General features: G+C 45.9%; 1 protein-coding gene across 1 annotated transcript; it reads left to right on the top strand.

Moving 5' to 3' along the window:
- The first annotated feature begins 6014 nt into the window (after window positions 1–6014).
- gpr137bb (G protein-coupled receptor 137Bb) lies at window positions 6015–20412 on the top strand. Its single transcript, XM_005461333.3, has 8 exons — window positions 6015–6106; window positions 10261–10999; window positions 17404–17453; window positions 17560–17782; window positions 17886–18035; window positions 18439–18567; window positions 18693–18814; window positions 19639–20412. Exons 2-8 carry the CDS (start codon window positions 10601–10603, stop codon window positions 19751–19753), a joined length of 1188 nt encoding a protein of 395 aa, XP_005461390.1. The 5' UTR covers window positions 6015–6106; window positions 10261–10600; the 3' UTR covers window positions 19754–20412.
- The last annotated feature ends 2777 nt before the right edge of the window (window positions 20413–23189 follow it).

Below are 23189 nucleotides of genomic sequence, written 5' to 3'. Positions count from 1 at the left end.
TACTTGGATAGGCCAAATCGGTCCCCCAAGGTGATGCTGAAGGTTGCAAAGGTCTTGCTGTACAATGGGGACCAAACACTGGAGACTCATGCAATACTCAGTTTCCTTCCATATGTCCTCCACCTACAAACCTGGGTAGAAGTATCATATACACAAGGCATTCACCACTGATGCTCTTGGTCTCTCAGAATATTCTTATCCGGTGAAGATTCTCCAACGTCGCTATAAACACCCGCGTGACCTGCCTCTGCCTTTGGTAGACCACGTTCAGTTTCTGTTGCTTATTGGCTCTGACATGCCTCATCTCCTGACACCCACAGAACCAGTTCTTTTGGGCCCGACAGGGGGACCAATCGCTGTCCATACCAAGCATGGTTGGTCGCTCCGAGGTCTTATCAGTATCGACCAGACTCCTGCATCTAAGCAGCAGTGCCTGTTCACAGCAACAGTTGTGCCGACCTGTGAGCTTTTCAGGAATTTTGATCGTCTTTGGCAGATTGATACGCTGCCTTATGTGAGCGAGAAGCAGGTAACTTGATCAAAGCAAGATCAGCAAGCTCTAAACCTACTCCAGGTCACTGTCGATGGGATACAGAGGTATACCACACCACTGCTTCGTTGCGCCAACTCCACCACGCTTCAAGCTCCTATGGAAGCAGTCTTGCCAAGTCTACGGAGTACAGAGAGGAGACTTGTCAAAGACCCACAACGTGCTGAAGTATATTGTCAGGAGATTCAGAAGCTAGAGAAGATAGGCTATTCAGTTCAATTCAATTCAATTTTATTTATATAGTGCCAAATCACAACAACAGTCGCCTCAAGGGCTGTTGGCTACTCAAGAGCTATGTAGCCAAGGTGTCAGATAAGATAGCGAGGACCACTGCAGAATCCTGGTTCATACCTTACCACATGGTGCGACACAATAACAAGGACAGGATTGTCTTTAACTGCTCTTTCTAATATGAAGGGAAGTCCCTCAACAATATTCTCATCCCTGGACCTGCTCTAGGTCCATCATTGCTAGGAGTTCTTCTTTGTTTTTTTATTTATAGGCGCCTTTAAGACCCTCAAGGTCCCCTTACAATAGTACAGAACAATAGCAAGAATACATGGCAAAGTAAAAATTTAGACATAAGGTAAATAAGAAGAGAAAAAAAACATGAAAGTATAAAAGGCAGCATAAAAGCTGAGGAAGGTAAAAAATAGACTAAGACAGAATCAAGGGTCTCCAATTCTGAACTGAAGAGATAAGAGACGCGATTTAAAAGTGGTGAGAGAGTTTGTGGTACGGAGATCTGGTGGAAGTGCATTCCAAAGTCTCGGGGCAGAACAACTAAAGGCTCTGAGTCCCAGGGTAGTCAGGCAAGCAGGTGGAACAGACAGAAGGGAAGCTGAAGAAGAGCGGAGTGTACGAGGGGGTGAGTATGTATGGAGAAGATCAGATAAATATAGAGGAGCGAGGTTATGAAGCGCTTTGAAAGTAAGAAGCAGGATCTTGAAATTGATGTGGAGGTGAACTGGAAGCCAATGGAGCTGTTTAAGAACACGTGTTATATGTTCAATGGATCTAATTCTGGAAATAATACGAGCAGCTGTATTTTGAACTAACTGCAATTTATGGAGTGATTTATGAGGTAGACCATAGAGAAGAGAATTACAGCAATCTAAATGAGATGTGACAAGAGCATTGACAAATATGGCGGTACTGTGTGGTGTGAGTGAAGGACGAAGGCGGTTAACATAAGGGAGATGAAAATAGGAAGGCCAAGTGATATTATTTATATGTGCTGTGAAGGAAAGAGTGCTATCAAAGATGACACCAAGACTCTTAACCTGAGGGGAGGCTGTGATAACAGAGTTATCAAAGGATAATGAAAGACTATCCCAGCTGTCATACGGGTAGAGGCGGGGTGCACCCTGGACAGGTTGCCAGTCTATCGCAGGGCTAATACAGAATGACAGACAACCATTTGCACTCACATTCACTCCCGCATTCACAGCTATGGGCAATTTAGAGTGATCTATCCCCTAGTGCTAAGTTTTATTGCCATTAAGTTTAAGAAAGTTGTGAGTAAATCAGACCTTGATTTAACTTAAACAGTCAGAAATGGATGTGGGTGGGAGAGTAGCTGTGGGTATGGAGGATAGGTAGAGCTGGGTGTCATCTGCATAGCAGTGAAACTGGATGTTATGTTTCCTGAAAATATTACCTAGGGGGTAGGAGATAAATGATAAAAAGTAAAGGACCCAGGACAGAGCCTTGGGGTACACCGGAATTAACTGGAGTAGATTGTGATCTGTGAGTGAGTAACTGAACAAACTGTAAGCGGTCAGAGAGATATGAGGTAAATCAGGCGAGTGCTGTACCATTGATGCCAATAGATGCTAATCTGTGAAGAAGGATGTGGTGGGAAATAGTGCTGCTGTAAGGTCAAGGAGAATGAGGATGGAGATGAGTCCAGAGTCAGCTGCAAGCAGAAGATCATTGGTGATTTTTACTAGAGCTGTTTCTGTACTATGAAATGAATGGAAGCCGGACTGAAACCGTTTGTACAAGTTATTTCCAGTGAGATGTCTATGAACCTGTGCAGCCACTATCTTTTCCAGAATTAAGAGAGGAGTGTACTATATTAGCAATCAGTGAGCCAAGAGAGGGGAGCGAGAGTTTAACAAGATTAGTCGGCAGTGGATCAAGTTTACACGATGAGGACTTCAACTTAGTAATTATGGAAGATAGCTGAATTATTGTAGGAAGTTCAAAATTGGATAGAGAGGATGACAGTTGAGTAGGACAAAAAATGCAGATAGAGCAATTGACCATATCACAGGACGAGGGGCAATTGTTGATGAAGGTACAAAAAACAATCCATAAATTTGTTGCAAACTGCAGCAAAGTGTGTATGTATGGCAAAGGTATCTGGAGGTTTAACAATATTGTGTAATGTAGAAAACAAAGTGCAAGTGTTTCCTTCAGCGGATGCAAGAATAGAAGTGTAGTAGGCATATTTAGCTTGATAAAACGCTTCTTTATAATGTTGTATGTTACTGAGATACATGTCCTTATGAATAGTAAATCCAGTTTTCCTGAAGAGACATTTCAGGTGGCGTCCAGTAGTCTTAAGTCTGGTGCTTAAATCTTCACATATTTTGCGACGCTTCTGAGAGAGCATACGGGTCTGTCGCTTACCTGTGGACAGAAACCGCTCAGAAGGAAGTCTATGTTGCCTTTGTACTGGCTAGATCCCATGTGACTCCAAAGAAACAATTGTCCATCCCGCGGTTGGAGCTGAGTGCCACTCTCATTGGTGTCCAACTAGCTATTTCGTTCAAGTTGAGCTCATGCTACCCATCCGAAAGGTTATTCTCTTGTCGGACTCCACTACTGTTCTCCATTGGATCAAGCCAGAATCTTCCAGCTATAAAGTTTTCATGGGCACGCAGGTGGCAGAGATCCAGTCTTACAGATGGAAGTACATGGAGATATGTGGATAGCACGAACAACCCTGCTGATGACATTACCCGGGGCAAGACCTTGAAGGAGCTTTCACAATCACACCGGTAGCGCCAAGGCCCTGAATTTTTATGTCAATCTGAGGAGTATTGGCCGACCAGCCCACCAGCATATCCAGAGCCAGAAGATGGTGAGCTGAAGAAATCATATTTCTGTGGACAGGTGATGGTTAACTCCTGCCCTCAACTTCCTCATATTGGCATGTTCTCCACCTGCAGACATGTCCACATCATGCAGACTACACCGCGGTCCCTACATGGGGCAGCGGACCGAAACTCTAACTCGCCCAGTGAAGCAGCTGATTACATCAAAGCTGAGAATCTCCTCCCGATAAAGTCCCAGTCAGAGTCATTTCCAGAGGAGGTCAACGCACTCAGGTCTGGCAGACCATTGCCAACCAACAGCCGTTTGATTTCCTTATCACCCGAATATGATAAGGATACAGAACTCATCAGAGTTGGTGGAAGGTTACGAAGTGTTGAGCAGCTGGAGTTAGACACCATCCACCCGATCATACTAGACCCAAAACATCCTCTGACTAAGCATATCATCATTCAGAATTTCAATGAGACCCTCCTTCATCCTGGACCTGAGAGAGTGTTGGCTGAACTGCGTCGCTGGTTCTGGATCCTGCGGGGGAGGGAAGCAGTCAGGCGGTATCAGAAAGACTGCGTGCAGTGTCAGGCTTGGCGTGCCAATCCTTCCATCCCTAAGATGGCAGATTTGCCACCAGCTCGTCTGCGTCTGTATCCACCCGTTTATTCGACCGGAGTCGATTGTTTCAGACCCTTTACTGTGAAAATTGGACGTCGAACAGAGAAGTGTTGGGGCATAGTCTTCAAGTGCATCACAACCCGTTGTGTGCATCTAGACCTCCTCGAGAGCCTTGACACTGACTCCTTCCTGATGTCGCTAAGGCGCTCTATTGCCAGAAGAGGCAAACCCTTTGAGCTCCTGTGTGACAACGGGCCAAATATTGTCAGTGGAACCCGAGAGCTACATGAGGCCTTTGAGACCATGGCTCCTCAGTTGAAAGAGTGGTTGGCAGCAGATTGCTTTCAGTTTAAACTCCCCCAGTGCTCCTCACTTCGGTGGCACCTGGGAGAGAGAGGTCAGCTCAGTGAAAACTGCTCTTAAGGTTGTGCTCAAGAAGCAGACGGTCTCTGAAACTGTGCTTTCTACAGTCCTTCTGGTGGTTAAAGGCATCGTAAACGCTAAGCTTCTCGGCTACGTCTCATCAGACATAGCAGATCCAAATCCCATCACGCCTAACATTTTGCTGATGGGACGCTATGATGCATCACTCCCTCCAAGTGGTTTACAACCCCAGTAACCTCATCAGAAGTCGCAGATGGAGACATAGCCAAGTTCTCGTCGACCACTTCTGGTCCCAATTCATCCGTCACAACCTGCCTCAGCTGCCCCAGCTGCCACGAGCTTTATGGTTTGTCGATAAGGTGACGAGTACTTACCCTGGAGCTGAAAGACACATGCGGACTGCTGCCGTTAAGGTCAAAGATCGAACATATATTCGACCAATAACCTGCTTGGTCTAACTCCCTAAGCTTGAAGATGACAATAAGGATCCACCTACCTGAGTGGCCTTTCTACCTTGGATTCAACTGTCTGTGCAGATAATCGGGGGCAGCTGTGTTGGAAAGCCCACTGTTTGCAGGTTGTTTGTGTCAGGATCCTGGGTCTCTCGACCCAGCGTTTTGAGTTTTCTTGTGTCCTTGTGATTTTGTATTATGTTTTGTTTAAAGTTCACTTTGTTGCCCTAGTTTATTCTACAGAGTCTAGTGCCCTAGTTTAAGTTTTTTTTGTATTCTCCATTTTAATGTTCTGAGTATTTAGTAGGTTCTCCCCCTGTGGCCTCCTCCGTGTATCTATGAATTCCCATGCATCGTTTCTCCTTCTTGCGTTTATTTCCATGTTTTCCCCAGCCCGTTATGTCTGTGCTCTCCTCGTATTCTCTCTTCCCCTGTGGTCTGCGTCTCTGTGTACTTCCTGTTTTACTTTGATAGTCTCCCGTCAGTGTACGTCCCATTGTGTTTGCTCCTACCCTGTCTCGTAAGGTTATCAGTGTCACCTGTGTTCCCCGTGTGATCCCACGTCCCTTGTTATCCTTCCGTTTATTTATGTCCGTGTCTCCCTCAGTTCTGTGTTGCGTCCTCCCTCATAGCTGTGTGTAATTCTTCCTGTCTCCTCATGCATATTATAATTAGTTTTCCCAGTTTAGTTTTGTATTGTTTGTATCGCCTGTTTCCCCGCAATAAAGCTGCACTTTTGAGTTTAAGTTTTGTTCTGATGAGTTTACGTTTGGGTCCATTCCTGCCTGCCACACAGCCGTAACATGACAGTTTGCTTGGTTGAAGTGTTGTGGTTTGTTTATTGATAATGTTTTCACTGTGGAAATTGATATGTCCTACGTCATTGAACCCACCATGTCTATGCTGACGCTCCGTGAATGCACTACTCTGTGCCATGCGCTGCTAGTCTGCCTTCGAAGCTGCTGAAAGCCAGCATTTTTTCCTTGTGTCCTCTCACCAGCAACTTGTGGGTTCTTGGTTTATTGCTGTGTGTGAATGCCAGAAGGTGGGCTATGTTTACGTGATGTTGTGTAGGTCAAATGCTGTTGTGTGTATTTGTTCCCTTGTGACTATGCTAATGTTATCTTACGCTAATACGCTATGTAAGCTACTAAGCTAGTTAATGCTAATTATAAACCTTGTGTAATTTGGGAAGTTGTTATATAGGTGAGTGTTGAATACAATTTCCTTCTGTAATCTCTGTGCTAGAATTATGTTTGGGCGTGTTGAATGTTTGACACGTGCTGTACTGATAGTTGCTTTATGTATCACTACTACAGACCATGGCTGAATAAGCAAACCGAACTTGGAAGCTGCCTCCGTGTTCTTTAACCGGAACACAGCCACCATACCTTGCCACTCTAAATCAGCTAAACTCCCAGAGACAACATTCTCTCCATTTTACCCCCCTCTTAATACTGTATGTGGATTCATGTAATCCTGCAATGAGATCTAAGGTTGGTTAGAGCTCAATTCAGATACACAGACTGCGTCCACCTTAATTGGGGGTGGCCAGGCTGCCAGGCCCGGGTCTTTTCTTCTTTATTTTACACGACTGCCTCTGCCACCACATTAGATCAATCCATCTGGGCTTCTTTGATCAGCTCCATCACTTGTGGGGGTGGGGGGTCATGTTTTTTTTTCCTGCCTTCACTATTGTGGTTGATGTGGGGGTAGGTACAGGCTTTGGGTGTCTGGGGATTCCCTAGGGACGTTTTTTCTGGAGGGTTCAACCCGGGGTCATGAACTGGTTGGGGCTCTGGTGGCTCTTGGATGGTGTTTTCCTGATGGCTGCATGCAGCAGGGCCGGGGAGGGTCTGTGCTGGCGGACATGGGTTACTGGCCTGGTAGCCTAGCTGCCCCTGGGTGGGTCCGGGGTGGGCTTGCGAGCTTGGGGTTCTGGGGGTACCCCCCCTCCAGGCTGGGGCTCTCGGGGGTCTCCTGGTGCATTGGCGGAATTGGGGGTGTCTTCAACTGGTGGGGATGTTGTTACATCCTTCCAGAAGTTCTCTGCTCTCCAGGAGTTCATTCTGCAGGTGGGGGAGAGATATAGGAAAGATGGTGAATGAACTCAATCTGGGTGTCTATTGTCTTATGTAGTCTGGGAGGTGATTGGATGATGGGGTGGGTGTAGTTTCCTCTCGGGTGAGGTCAGGCAGGCCACCCCGGGCTCTATGGGGCTGGGCGGTGCTACTGCTGCCGGCCCCGGTCTGGATGGGCCTGGGCTCCCTGCCCTTGGTGGATTCCAGAGAGCAGGGGTGCCTACTGAGGGTCTGGGTCTGGGGGAAGATTGCCCCTCTGGGGAGGATGGCACCTGGACCTGGGGGTATAAGGCATGTTTGGGGAGTGTGAGTGTGTGATGTGCGTTCATTTCTGTTTGTCTCCATGTTATGTGAATGCTGAGTTATTGTATATGTGTGCATGAGGGCAGGAATACATGTTTGTGTCTATGTGTGCCTGTTCGTCTATGTCTATGTGTCAGGTTGGTTCTTAGACTCCACCTGTCTGGGAAAATCTCAGGCCCTCCCAGGTGTGGGGGTCTGGTCCCCCACCTCCACACTACCTGCTGGTGGCTGATGTCCTCAACCATCGGTGCATTGATGGTTTCTCAGTGTCTGGAGCTGGTTGCTCAGGTATGTACTGGCTTACTCCTGGTGGCTGCTAGACGGGGCCTGGCACTCATGGCTCGGTCGGGCTCCTTCTGGGGGTTGGGGGGCCCTCGGACCTCTGGGCCCAGGGCTCGGTCCACACTGGCATGGCTGGCTGCCGGCAGGGCCTGCAGGCATGTTACCGCAGCCCCCTGTGGCTTCTGCTGTGGCCTCTGGATGTCTGGGGCCTGGATCTCCTCCATGCCTGCTTCATGTCCTGGGGACGGGGCTATGGCTCCCCACACCCTCTAGTGCAGGGGTCCCCAACCTTTTTTGCGCCACGGACCGACTTATGTCTGACAATATTTTCATAGACCGACCTTTAAGGTGTCGCAGATAAATACAACAAAATAAAACTAGTACCAGTACCAAAAAGAGGATTCATTCATAACACACGGAAAAAGACCCAGGGAAACCAAGTTAATGATAAAACCGATAAAACCCCCCAAAAAGCACAAATTTCACACCCAAGCCTCAACTCTCGCATCCTGGTACCAAATGACTCACGGACTGGCCCGGGGGTTGGGGACCACTGCTCTAGCAGATAGTTACATGGAGAAACCTTTTCAATACAAGCGCGCTCATGCACACAGGTGTGCACACGAGTGTTCACAGACACACATTGTCGTCCTTGGCTGCTGCCTCAAAGAATATTGAGTGTTGTGGATCTTCCGTGCTGCTCAGTAACATTCAATATTTATTATTTACTGTTACTTGTACTTATCTAGATTGTTGCTGTGGTCTCCCTACTGTGTTGTTCTATTTTTGCTGGTTTTCTTTTTCTTTTCTTCCAACAGGTGATCCAGCAGATTTTTAGTGTGTTTTCTCTGTTTTTCTTCCCCTCTGTTTTTCTTTCCCTCCCTTTCTTTCTCCCAGTCATGTCTGTCCAGTTTGTAATAACTTAAAATAAAATAAAATAAAATAAAATAAAATAAAATAAAATAAAATAAAGATCAATCAAGTGGCCCAATATAGCAAAGCCATAAAGATCCACTTGGGAAAATAAATCAGCTGGGCATCTTTCTTGGCCTTCAGACAATAACTTTGATTGTTACAGTGCCAAACAGGACAGGAAAAAAAAGAATACCTTCCTGATCTTCCTGAAGCCCTGATCTCGATGGTGTTGAAAAGCTGGACCGACTGTTGGCTAACAGTAGAAAACACTGCTTACAGACAGACAGATGCTGTGATATAATAGAAGTAACAAAGAGCGTGGAGTATGCTACTGACAGAAAGTGAAATGGTCTGATGGGATTGTGCTAAAAAGCCCATATTAAAGGCCAAAGCTTGATGTAAAGGAGTCAGATATTTGGGGTATTTATACTATTTCTTCAAGTCACAGCAGTGAATAAAAATAGAGCTGTGGGAGGAGCCTGGTTTGTCTTCAGTGTGGTGAGGTGAGACCAGCTTCACAGCACCTCCTGTTATCTAACAACCTGCCTGTTATGTAACACCACACAAGAACATTTTGCAAAGACATGAGGAGGAGGAGGATGAGGAGCAGGTGGTCTGCATTAGGCTTAGACTGATATCAAAGTCGATACTGTTTATTAAAACCACAGAGGAGCCTGAGACAAAGGAAAGGATCACATCTGTACTAGTGAATGAATCCTTGGATTCATGCTGTCATGATCAGTGATGTAAATATGAATTTACAGTTCAAAGGATCCTGCTGGATCTCTGCAGATACCTTTAAAGTTTTCAGCCTCAGCTTTTGAATTCATGCTCCTGTAACCATGTTAAAGTGTCATAGTACATCACACACATTCAGTTTATTGTAACCTTCTTTGTTCCCTTTTTGTTACACTTGTCATTTTTGATGCTTCTGGATGTGTAAATGTGGCCAAGCACAGTGTCTTCATAGCCCACCATGACTACGACTGCTGTAATGATGAATGCCTGCTCGCTGCTGTTTTTACTCGGGGTTGTTCTAATATTAATAAAACCAGCAATTCTGTGAGTGTGCAGTGCATGGACCATATCAATCCATCCAATCCGTCACACAAGTGAAATATTGTGACCTATTACTCTTTAAAAAAATGGAGACCATTTATATTCACAGTTTATTATAACAGTTAATAAAGAAAGGTTATAAGAAGTACAATTAGAGAGTTCTTAAAACTGTAAGTCTGCTACACTGTTCAGAAAGTCACATGAAAATAAGCACGTTAGTCAAATTCTACATTCAACAGTTTTTAATTAAAGCACGCTTTGTTTTTTCTTTTTTTTTTAAAATCAGTTATTAACAACAAAAGAGATGTGATAGTCATTTTATTGAAATAAAGTGTGGATTACAATATCAGTCGGGTAATAAATGGATACCTCATTCATCTGCGTGCACACTGATTTAGTCCATTCCCTCATTTCTTTATACAGACATGGGTGTAACACTCTAAACCAGCATTAGTCTGTCTGTGTGACGCTGCTGTGACACAGTTGGTCGGGGTGTGTGTGTAAGTGTGTGTGTGTGCGCGTGGACCACAGATTCCAGCTTACCCCTCTCTCCTTCCAGATCCATCTCTCCAGTTTCCTCCCTGCAGCATCCCTCCTCCTGCTAAGCCAATCACCTGGTGCACAGCAGCGTCATGTGACCAACAACTACCAATAGCGTACTACCAGGCACCGGCAAAAAGAGGGGAGGTGCCTCTCTGCGTTCTTCTCCTCTTCACTGTGAGTCAGACAGCGTCCGTGGATGAGAATGGATGGATGGACACGCAGGATTCATCTGACTAGCACGGAGACGGTTCTCCTTTTTATTTCACCCTGAGGAGGAAGCGTGCTGCTCCATCTTTAACACCTACTGCATCCCTCCCTCCCTCCCTCCCTCCCTCTGCTACTGGCACACAGAGGAGATGAATGGGGAGGCGATGGACCAAGCACAAGAGCAGCAGCAGAATGCCGGTAACACCTCACACCTACCTCCCCCTCCAACCATCACACCAGCCATTCCCCCCTATGTGAAGCTGGGTCTAACCATCGCCTACACCGTCTTCTACTCACTGCTCTTTGCCTTCGTCTATGCCCAGCTTTGGCTGGTGCTGCGGTACCGGCACAAGCGCTTCAGCTACCAGACGGCCTTCCTGTTCCTGTGTCTGCTGTGGGCCGCCCTGCGCGCCCTTCTCTTCTCCTTCTATTTCAGAGACTGTGTGACTGCCAATGCACTTGGACCCTTTGCCTTCTGGCTTCTGTACTGCTTCCCCGTGTGCCTGCAGTTCTTCACGCTCAGTCTCATGAACCTCTACTGTGCACAGGTAAGCGGGCTTCTGCTGCTGTTACTGTTGTAGCAGAGACCGGTGGCTCTGGGATTGGCTAACAGGGTTCAGACTCTGGCAGGCTTTAGTACAGGGTTAATCTGCAACAAATCTGAGGTATCCTTTCATGTATTGTTGATGTGCTGCCATCTGTGGCCCCTGATGGTAAGAACATGAATGATTAAATAAGCAGGTTCCCACCTTCACTAGTCCCAGTGGCAGACAGTGACATAGTAAAAGCCAGTCTGAATAACAGTGGGGGGGTCTGTTAACTCAGGAATCTCAGTTCTTGAAACAGCCACTTGAGGCTGGCTCTAAACGTGAGTCAGTGTGACAGGAACATGTTTACAGCCTGGTCGCTTTGGCCTCTGTGGATAGTTTCCTCTATACTGCATAAGGGTTTGATGTTAGGATGCTTCAGTTCGTAGGTGGATGCCCAATAGCACATAGAGCTGTAGCCGATAGTGTTATATTCTGGTCTCATTCACAACAGACTCCAGAATATCTATTTCCTACCCAACGGGGTAGTAAGGTTTATTAATAAGTACACAGCAACATACAGTCTGGGCCAACACTCCTGACTTGTGTGACACCCTAAAACGTCCGTGCAGCAACACAATCCACTGCGGAACAAACCATCTTACAAACAATAATTCACATTATTACATCCCTTCTCTCTTTTTTTTTTTTCCTTTGTTCTTGGGAAAAAACACAGAAGTCCATTTTTGTTTTGATTTGTCCTTCTTCTTACTGAGGGAGAAAACAATATGAAACACTCAAAGAATACAAAAACATTCCACTATTCAAACATGTACATTTCTGCAAACTGTAGTGAACATCAATTTCCACAGAATACACAACTTTCCCCTCCAACAATAAAGACTGTCAAGTCCACATTATGTAACATAGTCCTTGTACCGAAGTGGTGGAACCACTTTGCGGCCTGACCTTGTCCTGATACCCCCTGTTACCATGTCAGTCTTGATCTGCTGCTCACGACTTTCTGACGGATCCGTCACTGAGCTGCTCAGTGCCCCAGTGTCTGTCATAGCAGTTTCTGGATCCATCACGCCTGCATGTCTCAGGTGCCTCCGATTCCTCCTCAGGACACTTCCAGAGTCCAACTGAACCTCATAGGACCTCGGGTCAACAGTCCCAATAACCACTCCCTTGCTCCAAGTGGAATGGCGGTCAAAAGGCTGAACTCTGACACTGTCCCCAAGCTCCAAAGAGTCCATGTCTCGTGCTGAACGATCATAGCACACTTTTTGGCGCTTCTGTTTCATCTCCAACTCCCGCAGGGCAGGAATGACTTTTGGCCTTAGCAGGCTCGTCCTGGTTGGCAAAAGCGTCCGTGTTCTCCTGCTGAGCAGCCTCTGAGCTGGGCTGGTCTCCAGGCCTTGTGATGGTGTGTTGCGATGGTCCAGAATCGCAAGATACGGGTCCTGCCCCGCCATTTTTGCCTTTAGCAGCAGCCTTTTTGCTGTCTTTACTGCTGATTCAGCCTTCCCATTACTCTGAGGGTAACCTGGTGAAGATGTTTTGTGCTGGAAATCCCACAGTCGACTAAATCTCAGAAACTCACCGGACGTATACTGTGGTCCATTATCTGAAACAACAATGTCTGGGATGCCCTGTCTGGCAAAGTGAGCCTTCAACTTCCTAATCACTGTGGTGGACTTAGTGTCCGGGAGATAGTCAATTTCCCAGAAGTTTGAATAGTAGTCCACTGTGATAAGGTAGTCCTTGTTGTCAAACATGAACAGGTCTGAGCCCACCTTAGCCCATGGTCTAGTCGGGATCTCGTGAGGGACCAAAGTCTCTTTCTGCTGTCTGTAATCAACTGACCTGCAGATGTCACACTTAGTCACATAAGTCTTAATTTGTTCATTCATGCCTGGCCAATACACACACTCTCTGGCTCTCCTTAGACAACCTTCTACACCTAAGTGTGTCGAGTGCAGTCTGGCTATGATCTGCTGTCTCATGGCAGTCGGGACAACCACACGTTCACCTCTGAACACAAGTCCATCCTGACTACTCAGTTCATCCTGGAATGAGAAGTATGGTCTGATGTCACCGTCGGTGTCTCTTTTGTCAGTCGGCCAACCTCTGTGAATTGTATCTATGAGGATCTGTAGTGCTTTGTCCTCTCGTGTAGCAATCCTTATGCTGTTTAGTCTGTCAGGTGAGATGGGTGCATGAGTGACCATGTTAATGCTCTCTATTTCCTCCTCTATGGAGCCCTGTGGTGAGCACTCTGGAAGATATGCCCTACTCAACGTGTCTGCTAATAACATGTCTTTGCCTGGCACATACACCACATCTAAGTCATATTTCTGAATGCGCATAAGCATCCTTTGCAACCGTTTGGGCGCACTCAACAGCGGTTTTCTTACAATGGTCTCTAAGGGTTTGTGATCACTGTGTACTACCACTTTACGACCATATGTGTACTGATGAAACTTCTCCATACTGAAAACTACAGCCAAAAGCTCCTTTTCTATCTGGGCATAACCTTGCTCTGTACGTGTAAGAGCTCTACTCGCAAAAGCCACAGGCTTACCCTTCTGCATAAGCGCTGCACCTAACCCTTTGTCAGAAGCGTCACATTGTACTGTCAGCTCTTCCTCTGGGCAGTAGTATTTCAGGACTGGAGCCTCTGCTATAGTCTCTTTCAGTCTCTGGAATGCGTCGTCATGTTGAGTCGTCCAGTTCCACTCACTGTCTTTGTGTGTCAGTTGTCTCAGTAAGTCACAGTGGTCTGACAGATGTGGGCAAAACTTTGCTAAGTAGTTCACCATACCTAACAGTCTCTGCACTGCCTTCACATCTGTAGGTCTGGGCATCTGCTCTATAGCCCTAACCTTCTCTGGGTCTATTTTCAGACCGTTGCATGTCAGCTGATGTCCAATGTACGTAGTCTCCTTCTGTTTAAGTTTAAACTTGTCTGCGTTTAACTTAATGTTTTTCTGCCTGCAACGAGTCAAAAACTGTCGCAGCTTCTCGTCATGGTCATGCACTGCTTCAGCATCCGTGTCTCCCTGACCCGTGATCAGCACATCATCTGCAATGATGTAGATCCCTGCCAGTCCATCCAAAGCTTGTGTGAGCTTTCTCTGAAACACTTCCGGAGCTGGACTTATCCCCATTGGCATCCTCAGCCATCTGTAGCGTCCAAACGGAGTCGAAAATGTTGTCAGGTAGCTCGACTCCTCCTCCAGTTTCACATGCCAGAATCCACTCTTCACATCGCAGACAGAGAACACTTTAGCCTTTGACAGATCTGGCAAAATGTCCTCAATGGTGGGCAATGGGAAGTGGCTCCGTTGTAGGGCTTTGTTTAAGGGTTTTGGATCTATGCACACCCTTAAGTCCCCACTCTGCTTTTGGACCACAACCATCCCACTGATCCAGTCTGTGCTGCATTCTACTGGTGTAATGATCCCTCTGCGCTGAAGATCTTGAAGCTCCTTTTTCAACGGCTTTATCATTGCAATAGGGACACGCCGTTTTGGTAACTGCACTGGTTTCACAGTTTCATCTACCTCGAGCCTTAACTCTCCCTCCAAACAGCCATCTCCTGTGAAAACATCAGCATATTCTACTTTAATCTGATCCATGTTCCACTCATTGGCTGTTGGGTGCTCTGAAGTAACGATGCTGTCCAGTTTCAAGATGTTTTCATAGTGCACCTTTATGAGTTTCATTGCTTCGCTGGCTCTCTTGCCCAGCAGTGGTACTTTACAGTCTTTGTCAACCACTTGAAACTCCAACCGATACAGTTTCTGATTTCTCGGGTTACGTAGCTTAACTTTGCACTTTCCCAATGGCTTTATCTTACTTTTGTTGTACATCATCAACACTGTCTGTGAGTCCTCCAACTGTGTGTTCGGGCTTAGCATGTGGATTGGCATTACATTACAACTGGCACCACAGTCAATCTGAAAATTTACAATCTCTTTGCCCATCAACATGCCTGCAAAGAGTTGAGTGCCTCTCACTTTGTCAGTGTTCTTTGCAGTTGAATCATGTGTGTCTGCCTCTGTAACACAGAGAACGTCCTCATACTCATCACTCTCACATGCTGTCACGTTGTGTACATTCATCCTTCTTTTCTGCTCTGAATGACCCTTGCATTTAACTGCAAAGTGGTTTTCTCTGCCACACTTTTTACATTTCTTCCTGTATGCTGGACATTTTTCTTTCTTTTTTTCATGTGTTCTGCCACAAAACTTACAGTCCACTGCATCGCCGATCTGTTTCTGGCGCGCAGCTCCACGCACAGCATGCACCTCCTCCACTGCAGCGCCCGAAATGGTTTTGCTGTTTTCCCGCGACAGCTCCGCGGCTCTGCAGTGCTGTATGCATGCATCCAGTGTCATGTTTTTCTCACGCAGCAGTCTCTCCCTCAAACTCGGGTTGTTAAGCCCACATACAATCCTGTCTCGAATCAGTGAGTCTCTTATTACTCCAAAATTGCACGTTTTTGCCAGCAGCCTTAACTCCGTCACATAGATGTCGATTGTCTCACTGGCGCCTTGGTTTCTCGTGAAGAACCGATAACGCTCCACAGTTTCATTAACTACAGGGTTGCAATGATTATCAAACTTCTCGACAATGTCCTTAACTGTCCACTGATCTCTCGCCGTGTCGCCCATTAGCGTGTCTAGCAGCTCCCTGCCGCTCTCACCAACGAGATAACTGAACAGGCTTACTTTTTTCTGTTCCCCGTCTGAGTCCATGGTCAGCTCCACATAGAGCATAAACTCGTCCCTCCAGGTCTTCCATGTCCGCGATAGGTTACCGGAGTCCAATAGCAGCGTCGGCGGCGCTTTAAGGCCCTCCATGCCTCGCGGCGGTGCTAACTCAATTAGCCGCTAGTTGCTCACCGCTCCGACAGGCGTCTCCCGGGGGTCCACTCCGGCCGTGCTGCTCACTCCGCTGCCTGCTCCGCTGTCCGCTCCGCTGCCACCATGTTATATTCTGGTCTCATTCACAACAGACTCCAGAATATCTATTTCCTACCCAACGGGGTAGTAAGGTTTATTAATAAGTACACAGCAACATACAGTCTGGGCCAACACTCCTGACTTGTGTGACACCCTAAAACGTCCGTGCAGCAACACAATCCACTGCGGAACAAACCATCTTACAAACAATAATTCACATTATTACAGATAGAGTCACCCTCGCTGACTGAGTTTGTGGTGCTCGTGCTCTTTGAAGTCCAACAAGTTTGTATTTCAGTTTTAGGAAGTGAAAGTGTCTGGTACTTAGTACTAATTAGTATGTATGTGTGTTTTACCTGCACTCCTGATATCAGCATCTTGCTAGTATTAGTTAATAACTGCAAATAGTAAAAGTAGAGCTAACACTGAGGTTTCCAGAACAGCAACATTACCAACTTCCATCTTTTATATACAGTGTTTGGGGTGGTTTTGTCAGGCAAACAAAGCTTCAAACCACATTTGGACTTTTCTGCACTTGCTGCCTTCATATAACAGCTAACACTGTTTACTGCCATGACATCTGTCACTGATCAGCTCTGATGAGTGCAGCTGCCTCCTTTCTTCACTCATTCATCAACAGCAGCTGCTCAACTAGACCAGGAAACAGAGAGTGTTTTCTTTTCACACGAGAGGAGACTCATTAACCAGCAGCTCTTGCCTGTGAGAAAGATGACACAGGTTATTTTACTATAGTGTCTTATGTCCTTAATGGGGGTACCTTCAGGAACAAATCAATGAGATGAGCTGCTGCAGGCTCTGAGGCAGCACACACACAGTTTGTAATGCTTGCATGCTGAACACATGACAGAGACAGATGAAGCTGTGTGGTCAGAGTGAAGCTCAGACAAAAGTCGGTGTGCTGTAAATGTCCAGTTGTTGTTTTAGAAGTGATCCAAGTGCATTTGCATATCGTAGAAAGCCTCGGTTATGACTGACATTAACTTGTGACTCATTGTTCAGCCGTAGGCAGTGAAACCTGGAGCTTTTGGGGGGAAACTGTTGATCGTGCTCGTTGGCAGTGAACGATATTAATAAGCTTATTTTATACCTGAGTTTTATTTTTGAATGACATAAAGAAGTGCTGTTTCATTTATGAACTGATAATCTGACAAAATAAAGCTTTTCCTGCTTCCTGGTTGTGGAGGTAGAGCAGCCATTTCTACCCTGAGATCATCACAGTCAGTATAACAGTATGCTTTTAGGGAAGATCCAACTGATAGGTATTCCTTTGAATAGACCTAGAGCCTGGATCCTGCATTAACAAAAGGAGAACAGAGTTCTGACTGGCCAGCAGTCATTGAGGAGTAAATGTGTCCATCAGATTACCTCTCAGAGGTGTGAGCAGCCTGTTCGAATAATCAGTCTCTGCCTCTCTCTGCTTCTTCCTCACAGGTTTATTTTAAGGCAAAGTCCAAGTACACACCAGCACTACTGAAGTACAGGTAACTTGACTAACTTATGAAATCAAAGAAGGTTATCAAAGCAGGAAGTGGAGTTGGTACTTTCCTAGCTTTTCCAGAATCCACAGCACTGTCTCCCCTCTCCCAGACTTCCTCTGTACCTGGTCTTCCTTTGCGTCAGTCTCATTTTTCTGGTGGTTAACCTGATCTGTGCCCTGATGGTCAAGATGACTGCTGCCGACGTGAAGACCATCGTTCTGGTGAGGGTGACCGTTAACGACAGCTTGTTCGTACTCTGCGCCATCTCACTGTCCGTCTGCCTCTACAAGGTGGCCAAGATGTCATTGGCCAACATCTACCTGGAGTCAAAGGTAGAGTCTGCTCTCATTTACAACATGTGCTAAACTATGAGGAACGAGAGATCACGCTGCACAAAATTGTTTGAATAAACTGATGAAATGTCTCTGTGTGTAGGGAACGTCTGTGTGTCAGGTGACCCTGATCGGCATCACGGTGGTGTTGTTATACGCATCAAGAGCCTGTTACAACCTGGTGGTGCTTGCCCTCACTGACATCGAGACCATCAACTCCTTTGACTATGACTGGTACAACGTCTCCGACCAGGTTAGACCTTCATCGGGGTTTACAGCTGTAAACAGGAGCCAGCTTCTTATTTCAATATCATGTGACTGGGACTGTAGTAGTGCTCATTGTAGAGGTCCTGCATAAAGCTGACCTGATCTCCATACATGTGTTTATTCAATCAAACCCATACCTGAACTGACCTGACCTGACCTGGGTATAACATGGGCCAAGTCTGATGCTGGTTAAAACTAAGCAGCAGAGAAAGGATGGACCCAAAAATGAAGCTTGATTGCCCGTCCCTCACTGTAGGAGTGTGAGACCAGACGGATGGTCAACAAAACTGAATGTGCCACGTGGTGTGCACAGACCAATGTGCCGCTACATGTCAGCAGGTTTGGAAAGCTGTGTTTTTGTTGCCTCTGACCTGTGTGTGCGTCCTCAGGCAGACTTGCGTTCCTCTCTTGGAGACGCCGGTTACATCGTATTTGGGGTGATCCTGTTTGTGTGGGAGCTGCTGCCCACCTCACTAGTTGTGTTCTTCTTCAGGGTGAGACGGCCACCTCAGGATCGGGTCAGTACTCCTGCAGGTTCTTACAGTTGGCATGATATTTATTTAAGTTTTTCTCTCTTAATTTAAAAGTTAACGATAGGCCATCACTGTGTTTGACTGACGCTCTGATAAATTTGGTCCAACAGAGCACCACGGGAATCCCTAACCACGTTCTCTCCTCCAGAGGATATTTCTTTGACAATCCTCGTCGCTATGACAGCGATGATGACTTGGCATGGAGCATTCCTCCCCAGAATGCCTCAGCGAGGTGTGAACATCATTTATGACTTTACAATGTCACTGTCACTGGTACTTATGGATGCCTGTGGCTGGGTTAACTGGTGATTCTAAATTGCCCATAGGTATGAATGTGAGCGTGAATGGATGTCTGTCTCTCTGTGGTAGCCCTGCAACAGACAACTGGGACAGGCTATATGCGGGAAGCTATATGCGGGAAGCTATATGCGGGAAGCTATATGCGGGAAGCTATATGCGGGTCACGGTGAACTGGAGTTCACCGTGACCCGCATATAACTTCAGACAGGACTACCATTAAGGCCTGATTGTTGGACTGCTACATTTATGGCTGCCCCTCTGAATGACAATGAAGCAGGTGTAATGGTGGGCGTGCAAGTAGTAGAGATAGTGAAGGTTGACTCCATTCATCTGGACGTAGTGTTTTCAGTGGGTGTAACGAAATGACTGGATCAGTGAAGAAACATTTCTCCCACTGAAACGTCCAGATGAACAGAATCAGCCTTTTAGGATTTCCTTACTGGAGAGCTCCAAATCTCCTCTGACACTAACATCAGGAGCTTGTTGACACCGGTCTCTGTGACAGAGCGGCTCCTGTAGGTGCATTATGGAGCTGGCCTAGTGCATTTGTCCATAAAGTGTATAACTTGAACTCTGACTTTAAACAGTCAGCTGTGTGCCTTTGCCTGTGTATAGATATTCAATATGAGACTGTTGAAGTTGTACAAGCTTCTGAAGGACAGTGAGTCTGCAGAGCTGACCTGACAGTTTCACAACCAAAACATAGAAAAGCTTTTTTCACAGGCTTGGTCCTGACTGCCATATTTTCTCTGACAGCCTTTCCTCTGACTGCTACGACTGGGGCAGCCGCCACAGCAGCTTCACCGTGCATCCCAACAGTGACGAACAGCGCCTGACCACCGCTGCCGGGGAGCTCCGCCCTTATCCATGAGTCCGCTGCTCTGTGTACAGCATCACTCTGCACTTTGACACTGATCGGTTATTGTGTTTGTTATTGTCACTGACATAAGGCTTTGTGGAGTCACTGTAGAAAATAAAGAAGAATGTCTTACAGCAGGGATTTCAAACTCGCGGCCTGGGGGCCACTTGCGGCCCATATATTGACGTGAAGAAATATAATGCAGTTTGGCCCTTGAAGTGTGCCACGTGTCTGCACGGACTTCTTATACAACATTTGAAATTTAAACAAACAAACAAAACACTTTCAGAAATATTTGTTTGTGTTTCCTTGTTTGTTTGTTTTGTACTCCTAAAACACTAAAGTGGCCGTCCAATGAGACAACAGTGGTCCACAGCTCATTTCAGTTTGAGACCCCTGCCTTACAGGTTTCACAACACAGTTAATCACTATGTGTCCTTAATTTTTGACCCCCCAGCTGATCGCCCCAAACAGTCCCAGAAAATCAAGTGTTTAGCTGTAAACAAAAACATTTGAATTTGGCTTCATGATGTTGGACTTTTCCCACAGTTCCAATATTGCTGCTTCTAAGACTCGTGGTATGAATATGATGTTGTGATGAATGTTTCGAGGAGTATTTCAATGAAGATAATCCAGGTAGTAAATTAAATTGGAAACAGTTCTTCTTTTCATGAAGTCAGTTTCTTTGTATTTATGAACACACTCACAAAGACAACCGAGCAGCCTCAGTGCTGCAGGCAATCAGAGAGACGTCCATCTCTGCTGTGCTGGGAGACTGTAGGGGTTAGCTGATAAGAAAGCCAGTTAAAGGTGGCCGTCATCTGCACATCTGCTTAGTCCACGTTGTTCTTCTGTAAAATACTGCAGCAGGTCAAAGTTAAACAGGAAAGGAGAACACTGCACATCATACTGGTACTCTCATATTACTATATGAGACAAAGTAGGTACTACCATAAAGCTAACCTGTTTTCAGCCTGTCTAAATGTGTTTTAAGCTTTCTCTTATTGTAAATGTGTGAGAGTCATTTTTGGCTGAAAAAGGTTAGAAAACTATTTTCAACAAATACAAGTCAGAACCATTAAAAGAGAAGGATCATTGCTAATGTTAGCGACATAATATAAGCAGGAAACATCTGTCCAGATCAGATGTGTTTTAAAAGTAACGATTTAATAATGTGTTCAAATATCTTCAATGGAGAAGACCTCTGCAGCTTTTTAAAAGACGGAGATGCACAAAATGCTTCATTAAAAATTCATCTGGAGCCACTTTGATTAAGTTTGATTAAGTTTGATCAGGACATGCAGCAGCGTACTGGTTTACCACATCCTGTACTCGTCAGTGTTGACAGGTCAGCTGGGATTCTGCCCAAACATCTGATAGGTTCATTTGAACCAAAAGCCAAGAACACGTGCATTACACCCAACTGGATGTCACACCCTTAAAGACAGTCACCCAAGTGCTGTGCGCTAGTCCGTCCGTCCATCCATCCATCCATCAATCCATCCGTCTATCCGTCGATCCGTCCGTCCATCCATCCATCGATCCGTCCATCCACCCATCCATCCATCCATCCATCAATCCATCCGTCGATCCGTCCGTCCATCCATCCATCAATCCATCCATCGATCCGTCCATCCATCGATCCGTCCATCCATCCACCCATCCATCCATCGATCCATCCATCAATCCATCCGTCTATCCGTCGGTCCATCCGTCCATCCACCCATCCATCCATCCATCAATCCATCCGTCGATCCGTCCGTCTATCCGTCCATCCATCCATCCATCCGTCCATCCATCCATCCATCCACCCATCCATCCATCTGTCCATCGATCCGTCTTTCCATCCATCCATCCATGGATAATGCCACCTGATGATCAGAATGACAATACTGAAACACAGAAGCACAAGTTGTGGTGCGCACCTACAGATTTAAGGCTTTCACAGTGAGCAAAGCTTACATGAAAAACAGTCATCCTGTGTTTAAACCATCCAACAATATCAAGTAATCATAGATATTTCAGAGTCTACATAGACACGGTGGGCTGCTCTGTCTGAAAAACGGAGCACAGATGTGTGGCAGAGATTTCTATTTTGGTTTCTTTGAAGTGGCAGAGCGCTGTTGTTGTGATGATAATGCACAAATGCTCATGTGCTAATAGGGATGAATATTGATGAGAATTTAGCAATTCTGACTCCATTGTTGATATCACTCATTGAATCAATCCCTTATTGAGTCTCTTGTCCATTATCACTGGGTTCTCATTGGCTCTTCTTTGAGAGGCTCCACCATCTCTAAGCAGCACATCACATGATTAATTACACGCTGTCTGGTCAAATGTTTGTGAATGCTGAAGGTGTTTCCCCTCTTTGCTGTGATCAGTACTCATTATGGGGTCATTACTCAACAAAGGATTGTGTTTCTTAAAGGTTACACAGCACATCACCTAATTCTAGTAGAAAAGCAATCATTATGCTGCTCATTACATTATTCTAACATTTCTTCCTAAAATGGCCTGAAAGAACATAAACCCAGGTGCTGGTTTGTAGGCCACACACCAACATAGATCAGGACACACACATGTGATCTGTGTCTCAGTATTCAGGTCTGAGCACAGAGCAAACATGGGGTTAGCATGCTGTCTGTGCAGCTGATGTTGTGTTAGCAGCATAATGCAGCTGATGTGTCCTGGATGCAGTTTACACTTTACCATCACGCTCTCGTCCTTTGTGCAATAATAATTAAAGTAACATCCATGTTCACGCTGCAGACTCAGCCATTATTTTCCTCCTCCTGCACACCAACTGAAATCAGCTGATTGGAGAACCAATAACCAGGATCAAACCTTGCTTTGCTCAACCCTTGTTCACTTTATTTCAGATGAAAGAAATTAGACCAGTGTGAACTCTCAGTGGTGACTCTGGGGTTATCTGCATTTGGCAGACTTTGTTTCCTTGTACTTTTGAAGGCTGTCTGTCACCCCTCCTGAATACATTGCTGTAAACGTTGTTCTGTCATTACGTGACATCTTGGAGCATTCCTTGGAAACTGAAACTAAACTGAAAGGCTTCTTAGGCAACTCAGAGTGCTCCAGTGCAATTCATGAAGTGGGAAAAGGCAGGCAGAAATGACCAAAACGACTTATTAGTCACTTTGAAGAAAGTATTCAGTGTTAATGGAGGGCTGTAGGTAGTATTTCTGAAAGGAACTAGCAAATCCTTTCCCTTAATCCTTGAAAAATTCCTCATGAATTTTTTTCTCTTTTTACTTTGTGAGAAAAGCAGGAAGAGTTGGTGAAGAAGCCACATGTGTGGGAACGACACTGATTTAATCAATAACCAGGCAGCCAATCACTCCACGTGTTGTATATCCACATCTGAAAATCACTTCAAGGTTGGGTATCGATCCCTGTTTCCAAAGCACACCTATTAGTGTGTGCTGCACGG

This window comes from Oreochromis niloticus, linkage group LG6, assembly GCF_001858045.2.
Source record: "Oreochromis niloticus isolate F11D_XX linkage group LG6, O_niloticus_UMD_NMBU, whole genome shotgun sequence".
Classification (NCBI taxonomy): domain Eukaryota; kingdom Metazoa; phylum Chordata; class Actinopteri; order Cichliformes; family Cichlidae; genus Oreochromis; species Oreochromis niloticus.
The sequence above is the reverse complement of the archived record's forward strand: the minus strand, read 5'-3'. Positions and strand labels throughout refer to the sequence as shown.